Here is an 8,742-nt window from a genome sequence, read left to right as displayed (position 1 = left end):
TCTTCTTCTTCATTTTGCTCCTCTGAGGCCTGCTGCTGTCCCGACCTCCCTGGCGCATGCGCACTGCGGCCCCGCTCCTCCACATTGAGGCTGAACTCTCGGAAGTTTGTCGGAGTTGCAGTGATTTAGCTCCGCAGGCTAGCGGAGAAAGACGGAGCGAAGCCCAGCAAAGTCGCTTTTCAGGGCGAGAACGAGCTCCCGGGCGGCCCGCGCTGCTCTCTGGACCAACACGGAGGAGTGCCGATGGACCCGGTCCGCTTTTTGTCGTCTCCTTCGCGCTAACTCGAGTGTTAGCGACCTTTGAAAGAAGTTGTGATTGTTTTTTTGGCGCTCTAGCAACGCAGAGGAAAGATGGAGGCTGCGCGAGTGTAGCAGCGGGCTAACGCTGCGAGCTAGCTGCCGGACTGGGTCACTGCACACAACTCTGAGCGGGTCACCGAACTCCCTGGAGGTCTGAAAAGTTCGGATGCCATCATTCCACACACTAAGGGCGCCCTGTGAGTATACCTGCCCCGACCTGCGGGCGCGGGGACGCGGGGGGAGACGGAGTGCGTCGGTGTGTTCGCTAGCATCGAGCTAACTAGTTAGCCGAGAGCTGCTGTTAGCTTATTCAACCGACAGAGCAGTCAGCTTAGCTCCGTGCTAACTAGCTGCCGTTCCACTCACACACACATTGGCCCGGCGGAGCAAACTGCCTGCTCGTTAACAAGTTACTTAAACTGAAACCGCCTCAATAGTCTGTTGTGCAAACTTCTCCAACTAGGTTACTAAAGCGAGTAAGTGTGTGTGTGTGTGTGTGTGTGTGTGTGTGTGGTTGGTAAACACCCTTCCATGGGCTCTGTAGGTGAACATGTGGAGATCAGAGCTCTGATCAGTGAACAGCTGTTTGTTATATTGGAGTCACAAACTCTGTGTTGTGTAGAGTAAATGTTGTGGTTTCAGAGTTGAATTGTGAAACTAAAAGTGAGTGAAATCCCTGAGGAGGTCCCAGAGTCCTGAGTGAAGGAGCTCAGGTGGAGCAGATGGGTGTGGGCTGGTTTAAGAGTCCACTTGATGAATGAGTGTGTAGTTCTGAATGTTCCACTTGTTACTTAAACAGTGTGGTGTGTTTTCACTCACTAGTATCTCTGCTCAGAGCTGCTGTTCATGTTGGCCGAGCCCAGAGAGCATGCGTGTCCCTCAGACTGTGAGGATGGGCCCGGGGGTTGTGGTGGCAGGATCTAGGTGAGCAAACCTCCAGCAGTGTGTCAGCTGACGCTTGGCTCCTCTGCTGCTCCTCTTCACTGTGTCCTTGTCTCCTGCTCTCTCAGACATCAGATGGTGCTCTGAAGAAGCCATGGGTAGCTGCTTAAGCTGTCCAGAGAAAGAGTCCATTCCAGATAATCATCAAAGCAAATTCAAGGTGAGTTCATGTCTTGGCCTGCCTCCACACACACACACACACACACACCCTGGATTATTCACTAATGACTGTGGCTGGGAGCTTTCACACACGCTGCTGATTATATTTCTGTAGTGTTTAAAGATCCGTACATCTCTATGATCCACTGCTGCGTCCACTGTGACTCTGTGGGCAGAGGGGCTGGGGGCAGAGGGGCTGGGCAGCAGGCGTCTGATTCCTTCTGCCTATAAGTAGAAATGACAAAGGAGAAGGCTGGACTCTTCCCAGTAAAGATCTAATGTGCTTAGTGTCTGACTCATCTCAGAGGCTGTGAAGGATGAAGGTTGTGTGTCAGAACTCTGCAGCTCTAGCAGTCAGACAGAAACCCAGCTGACCTCACCTGTCGATGGTTCAGGCTTTAGTTCCTCTGTGAACCTTTCTGACCCGTCGGTCTTCCCTCCATGTGTTTGTAACGTTTTGTGTCCAGGTGATCAATGTGGACGACGATGGGAACGAGCTGGGCTCTGGAGTGATGGAGCTGACCGAGGCTGAGCTGGTCCTCCACACGCATCGCCGTGACGATGTCAGGTGGCCCTACCTGTGCCTCCGCCGCTACGGCTACGACTCCAACCTCTTCTCCTTTGAGAGCGGCCGCCGCTGTCAGACAGGCCAAGGTACAAGGTCACATGATGAAGTCTGCCTGATGGGTTACATGGAAACAGCCTCAGTGACCTCTTTAACACACACACACACACACACACACACACACACACACACACACACACACACGTGTGTCTGGGGTCAAACATTCATAAATGAACCTGTAATGATGAGTTTCCCTTCAGTCTGCTGCTCGCTCTTTCCAGTCGTGTGTGTGTGTGTGTGTGTTTGTGTGTGTGTGTGTGTGTGTGTGTGTGTGTGTGTGTGTGTGTGTGTGTGTGTGTGTGTGTGTGTGTGTGTGTGTGTGTGTGTGTGTGTGTGTGTGTGTGTGTGTGTGTGTGTGTGTGTGTGTGTTCGTTTCGATACTCACAGAGCAGAGTGTGCAAAAGGCTTTTCAGTGACATTGACTGTGTGTTATTGTGTGTTTAGGGATCTTTGCCTTCAAGTGTGCGCGGGCGGAGGAGATCTTCAACATGCTGCAGGAGGTGATGCACAGCCACAGCATCAGTGTGGTGGAGGAGGCGGTGCTGGAGCCCAACCACCAGGCGGCACACACACCGCACACTCCTGCAGGTACACACCCTCTCACTCCTCCTCGTGTGTGTGTGCTCCTTTTATTCTGCTCCCCCTGGCAGTCAGCATCACATATAATGCCTCCACAGTGATCAATGCTTCAGAGCTCATTGGACCTTTATAGGTGAAGTTCTCCTGGTTTCTCACAGTGGAGCAGAGCTCCAGCTCTGTTTTCAGCTCTACCCCCCCTGTGAAGCTCTATTTCCTGTTTAGAGGAGCTCCACTCCACTCTAGAGGCTGGAGCTCTGTCTGCCCAGAGCCACAGCGCCACACAGTGGACAGTCTGAGTTCTGCTCTTTATTCCAGGAGACCTACATCCCTCCTTAGTTTGGTTTCATTTTTGTTTGTTTTGAGCTTTTGTAGCGTTTATATTATGGACGCATCACAACGATTCACTTGTTTGCTCCAACTGAAGTCATTCAATGTCGTGTTCCACAGTTTGAGGACCACAGAGAACGAAACACAAAGCAGTGTGTTCACAGCCCGCTGCTACCTCCTGCTGATGGAAGTGTGTTTCCCTTTGTGTGTGTGTGTGTAGCTCTGGGATACTCTGTGCCCACGGTGCCAAACGGCGTGACCAGAATCCCCTCTGTGGGCGAGGCCCCGTCTCACCCTTCCACCCGCCACCCGTCTGTGGCCAGCACCCGTCTGCCCTCGGTGGGGGAGGAGTCTACACACCCCCTGCTGGTGGCTGATGAAGCAGTAAGCTGCACACTAACACACTGTTACTACTTCACTTTGTGTTGCTAAGACCTTTTATCTGCACAGGTTTTATGTTGACCCTGATGAGTGTGTGTTGTGTTTGGTGCCGGTCAAAACAAAGCATCAGAGTGAAGAACATGTGAGGGAGATGAAGATCTGAGCCGTGTTGTTTTCCTCACGCAGGTCCACACCTACGTCAACACCACGGGGCTCCTGGAGGAGCAGCCCAGCCCCCTGACTGTCACCACCCCGCTGGAGAGTCCAGGGTCTCCCCAGTCACAGTGCCCGCCGACCCCTCCGCCTCCAAGGGTCCGCACGGAGCCCCCCGCCCTGCCCGCCCAGACGGAGCCCCAGGTGCTGCTGGAGCCCCAGGGTGCACGCTTTGTTCTGGGACCCACCCCTGTTCAGAGGCAGCTGATGGCCAAGGAGAAGGAGAAGCGGCAGCAGGAGGAGAGCGAGGGGGAGGAGCCAAAAGAGACTAACGCCATTACGGACACTGTGCAAAGTGCCAAGGAGACCCCCGCTGAGGCCGAGCCAGCCAACACACACTCCAACGGCTCCTCCTCCAATCCCCCCTCGGCTCTCCGCCGCCATCGCCCGCCCCCTCTAACCCCCGACGTTCAGAATGTCAATAACTCTGCCCAGCGCCGCACGGCCCTGCTGGACTATGAGAACCTGCCGGCGCTGCCGCCTGTGTGGGAGGCCAGGAAGCCGAGCACGGAGGAAGAGGAGAACAGGTGCGGCGGCCTGAAGACGCCCTCCCTCAACGGCTACAACCACCACCACCACCACCACCACCACCACCACAGCCTGCTGCACCACTCCTACTCCCACCCGCTGTCGGCCCACCCGCTGTCCGCCGCCTTGGAGTGCTCCCACAACTACGTCAACACGGAGAACGTGACGGCGCCGCTCAGCGCCCACCGGCCGGACACGGCCCGCCGCCGCGTCGAAGGCCCCACCATCTTCAACTTTGACTTCCGCAGGCCGCCGCTGCTCGGCCACCCCGAGCCGCCCAAGACTCTCAACTACATCGAGGTGGAGATGGACAACAGCGCCGGGGCGGGAAACAAGGGCGCCTCCGACGGCAGCAACCCCCACACCCCGCGCACCCCCACCTCTCCGCTGCCCCCCACCACGCCCACACGCCGGACGGAGCTCTACGCCCTCATTGACATTGAGCGCACCGCCGCCATGTCCAACCTGCAGAAGGCCCGACCGCGCGACGACGGGACGTCGCGCAAAACGCGGCACAACAGCACAGAGCTGCCCACCAAAAGCACTGTGTGACCTCGCACCTTCGCCTATTAACCTGAGGAGTTTTTTTGTTTTTTAAAGTTGGATACACAGGCACAAAGGGTGCTGTCTTTATATTCACATAATGGAAACTTTGGAGATGCAAATAAGAGACTCCACAAGGAGAACAAGTCTTAAATGAGTAAAGTGACTTTGTGTGGTTACCTGTAAAGGAATTCAGGTAGACCAAAAAAAAATAAACATAGGTACTTGCCATATACCAATTTATTCCTATGGTAATATAATACCTCTCTTCCTTCACTCATTCTACAGTGCATTTGGGTTGTTTATTATGTTAATAAGACTGGACTGCATTCCTCCTCCTCACCCATTCCCTCTCCTTATATGGTACAAATCAGTATTACTGAACAAAGCATTCCATTTAGCCTTTTTATATGATTCACTACATGCTGCTGTAATTTCAGTATCTAAGGATTACATGGTACACTACATTATGTTTCTGACTATGTACAGTAGATTCTGGCACAATAAATGTCTGCTCTGTTTTTATTTGTACTTTGTGGATGTGATGCCTTTGTGCCGTCTGATTGGCTGACGGCTGCTTCTCACCTAACGGCTGTGCGTTGAAAGGAGCCACAGAGGCTGGAAGTCCAGATGCATCAACCAGACTTCTGATATGAGCCTTTAGGGGCAAAGCAGTGTGGATTCAGAGTAAGTTCTATTCTGGGGCCATTGTCAAAACCAGAGCATGAAAGCAGATTAAGAATTGCTGTCGTAAATTGATAATACTAGTTCTTAACCCTCGTAATGTCCTCCCGTCTTACACACACCTAAGGCCCTCTGGGGACAAATTGATCCCAAATTGTTTGACTTATCTCAACCATAAAGTGTAAATTTTCAATTATTTTTGTGTCACAGCTTTAGTCTGACTCCAGTCCAACGCATCACCACAATTTTTTCCATTTATTTTGGAATTTAGGGCCAAAAGGTCTTGTTTACATTCGAGATACCCTATATTCGAGTTTAAAAAATGGGTACATTTTTTTGTTGAAATATTTGATATGATCTTGACTATTTGACATGAACCAGAGTGGAATATGTCAAAGTTTAGTGAGGGTGCCGTTTTTGAATTTTTTGAATGAGAGCAAATACAAACACCTAAGGTCCTCTGGGGTCAAATTCACCCCAAAATGGTTTGACTGTTATTTGAAGCAAAGTATAAATTTTCAATTAATTTTGTGTTACACCTTTAGTCGAACTCCACTCCAACCCATTACCACAAAATGTTCCCTTAATTTTAGAATTTAGGGCCAATAGCTCTTGTTTACATAAAAGTAGGTAAAGTAAGGCAGGGATGTGGGCTTCTGCCGCACCCAAAAAATGCACGTTTTTGGACCTGGCATGGCATGCTGCCCTTACCTCCTGTTGTGCCATTATTAAATAACCCTTGCTTGACCACACACAAACATAAAAAATGTGTTGGAGAGCAGTAGGGTGTGACTTTTTGCCTCATTACATCACTTTGTGCTTCGGCACCATTTTGACCCCAGGAGCAAAGGAGTTAAAAATTCAATAAAACACCCAGAATTCAATCAAATGACTTCAAATTTCTTCTAATCATGAAGAGCATAGTATCAAACAACCCCTATAAATTTCAGACCATTTGATGAAAGAAAACACATTTTATCAACATTTTGGTATTGAATGGTCCTCGGGGTCAATTTGACCCTGAGGACATTACGAGGGTTAAGCAATGATTCAAAAACCAAGTAGCATTACTTGTATGTTAAACTTCCCCACTCTCACCCTGAAGGACCGATCAGTGGTTTTGCCTCCAAGTATCTCTTTACATTTATAGTGTGTGTTGCTTACAACGCTCACTTTGTCCAGCAGTCCACAGTCTGACCACTCGGGGGCTCAGTTTAACGTTGTGCAGCTTTGAAGTTTCAGGCTTCAGGTCCGGTGTTCAGCCTGTGTCAGAGATTTGACACCAGACAGAAATCAAAGGCATTAAGTTGAGAGAAAGGATGTAACTGCAGTGTAAAGTCCTTATGGTGACCATTCTCTCTAAATCACAGCATTTATTAACAGCAGCAGGTTGAAACAGTCACAGGCCAGGTGGGGACCAAAGGACAAACCTTCACCTTCACATCGTCTTCATTATTCATCTGTTAAGATCAAGGGAGCAGAGGTCCAATGCCATTTTTTTGTTCTCAGGGATTTTGCAAGGAAACTTTAATTCCATAACATTTTACAACTGTAAAAGATCGCAAGCAAGGTACAAAAGATTATTACAATATCCTATAAAACAAATCCACATACATCCAGCCTGAGGAACACCAGATTGATATTTACACCATACTTCAGAGCCGAATGCAAACGCCACTTTGAATGGAGCGGTACAGTGTTTGTGATGATGCGTCTGACTGCAGTAACCCAGCGCGTGGCCAGGCTTCGGGCGGCGTCTCGGGCCGATGCGCTAACGGACACGGAGGCGCCTTCTGGACGTCTGATCCACCAGCTTGTGGTAGCTGTCCAGTTTGTCCCGTAGTTTGATGTAGACCTGAACGGGGGGGGGGGGGGGGGGGGGGAGGACACGTTGGCTGAGGAGGTAGAGCAAGGCACTGTGGGGCTGCTGAGGGTGAGGGGTTCAGATCCCTGCTGCTGCCCCATGACTCATTTACACCACACACACACATCAATCATCCCATCCCTCCTCAACAAATGAACTGAATTGTAATTAATGTACTTTTGGTTAACAACACTAATTTACAAAACACCTACATGATGAAGAGAAGGCTTTCTCTATTAGAATACAATATAAAACATGCAGTTCTCTTGAACAGTCCTCTAGCCTAATTAAGTGGCAGTTAAACAGCTGGAGGTCATCTTTAGTTTGACTTACACTGGCGTTGGTCTGCGTCTCGTTCATGGCCCTCAGCAGCTGGTCGATGGACGTGTAGGGCAGCCAGACTAACTGGGCCGTGGCTGAAAGTGGCCTCTGCCAAACAAAACCAAACTAAGATTGTTTGAAGACACAATAAGCGCCGAGCCAAATGAAGCGGCTTTCTTTAACGTACCTCGATTCCAAAGTACTGATGTCCCTTCCCCAGCAGAGCGTCCACGTACTCCAGCACCAGCTCGGCCGCCGCTTCCAGCAGGTCGTAGTTCAGGTAGAGGCGGAGCAGAGCGGCCGCGTCCACTCCCTGCGACACACAACACCGCGTTACTGACGGCTCAGAGCATGATGGGAAAATAAACTGCGAGTGCAAGCGAGCGAGTTGTTCTGTGGACGGGAGGAGGCTCCTTCTGCAGTCACCTTGTAGGAGTTGACCAACCAATCGGGCAGCGGGATGCCGTGTGACATCAGCTTGCTGATGACGCAGCGGTGGTGCTGGGCGTTGGCGGAGGGATACCTGTCCAGGTACGAGGCCAGCAGACGCCACGCCTCATCTGTAGCACTGAGCAGAGGGAGACGTTAGTGGACGCCTCCATCTTCTCACAATAATAAATCATAATCACTGTTCCTCATCGAGATGAAGCACCTGGACTCTTTGGTGTTGATGACGGTTGACAGCTGGTTGGCAGCGAGCCAGCTCCAGGCTTCGTTCTGACTCTCCTCGCCGCTGTACTGAAGCTTGATGCATCTACACAAACACACAATCAACCAACTATATCACTTTGGACTGCTGAGCCTTGCCATGCTTCACCCCCCACACGTCTCCAAGACCCTTCATCATCATCATCATCATCATCATCATGGGCCTTTATGCAACAGCAGAGAGAAGTTCTGTACTCTCCTCCCCTCCACCTGGTGTCAGGGTGAAGCATGCAGGAACCAACCTACACACCAGGAGCAGACAGGGGGTGCAGTGTCTTGCTCAACAGCACTTCCACAGGCTTTCTAGGAAGAGCCCGGATTCAAACCAGGGACCATCCCGAGCCGCCCAGTGAAGGTGGGCTGTTCTGGGTTTGTTTACTTACTTGAAGGCCAGACCCTCAAAGACGGGGGTCAGGGGGAGGCTGAAGGTTTGGCAGAGTGACAGCGCACAGTCAAACAGTCCAGTTTGGACCAACAGGGCCACCATCTCCACGGCAGAAGCACTCCCTGAGTGAAACAGAGAGGAAGAGGAAAGGGCTTCATGATTCTACTCTAGGAAGGAATGGAA

At 51.0% G+C, this 8,742-nt stretch overlaps 2 protein-coding genes across 3 annotated transcripts in view; one reads left to right on the top strand and one right to left on the bottom strand.

The window, feature by feature from the left end:
• The first annotated feature begins 66 nt into the window (after positions 1-66).
• On the top strand, positions 67-5,116 carry LOC143010372 (fibroblast growth factor receptor substrate 2-like). 2 transcript variants are annotated; one of them, XM_076162654.1, is made up of 7 exons: positions 67-497; positions 1,136-1,224; positions 1,311-1,402; positions 1,869-2,055; positions 2,471-2,614; positions 3,153-3,316; positions 3,500-5,116. In XM_076162654.1, exons 3-7 carry the CDS (start codon positions 1,337-1,339, stop codon positions 4,604-4,606), a joined length of 1,668 nt encoding a protein of 555 aa, XP_076018769.1. In that variant the 5' UTR covers positions 67-497; positions 1,136-1,224; positions 1,311-1,336; the 3' UTR covers positions 4,607-5,116. The 2 variants fall into 2 exon arrangements, with proteins under 2 accessions (XP_076018769.1, XP_076018768.1); XM_076162653.1 differs by having other exon boundaries at positions 1,123-1,224.
• Positions 5,117-5,492: 376 nt separating this feature from the next.
• The window catches only part of nup160 (nucleoporin 160), a 12,855-nt gene continuing 9,605 nt past the window's right edge, over positions 5,493-8,742 (bottom strand). Inside the window, exons 29-34 of the mRNA XM_076162652.1 lie at positions 8,558-8,681; positions 8,119-8,220; positions 7,893-8,034; positions 7,654-7,779; positions 7,479-7,574; positions 5,493-7,136 (exon numbers count right to left, since the gene is read on the bottom strand). Coding sequence (XP_076018767.1) covers positions 7,053-7,136; positions 7,479-7,574; positions 7,654-7,779; positions 7,893-8,034; positions 8,119-8,220; positions 8,558-8,681 — 674 coding nt within the window. The 3' untranslated portion in view covers positions 5,493-7,052. The remainder of the gene's footprint in view (positions 7,137-7,478; positions 7,575-7,653; positions 7,780-7,892; positions 8,035-8,118; positions 8,221-8,557; positions 8,682-8,742) is intronic.

The sequence above is a fragment of the Genypterus blacodes genome, unplaced genomic scaffold (genome assembly GCF_046128005.1).
Source record: "Genypterus blacodes isolate CSIRO-AG114 ecotype Tasmania unplaced genomic scaffold, CSIRO-AGI_Gbla_v1 ptg000126l_1, whole genome shotgun sequence".
NCBI classification, from domain to species: domain Eukaryota; kingdom Metazoa; phylum Chordata; class Actinopteri; order Ophidiiformes; family Ophidiidae; genus Genypterus; species Genypterus blacodes.
The sequence above is the reverse complement of the archived record's forward strand: the minus strand, read 5'-3'. Positions and strand labels throughout refer to the sequence as shown.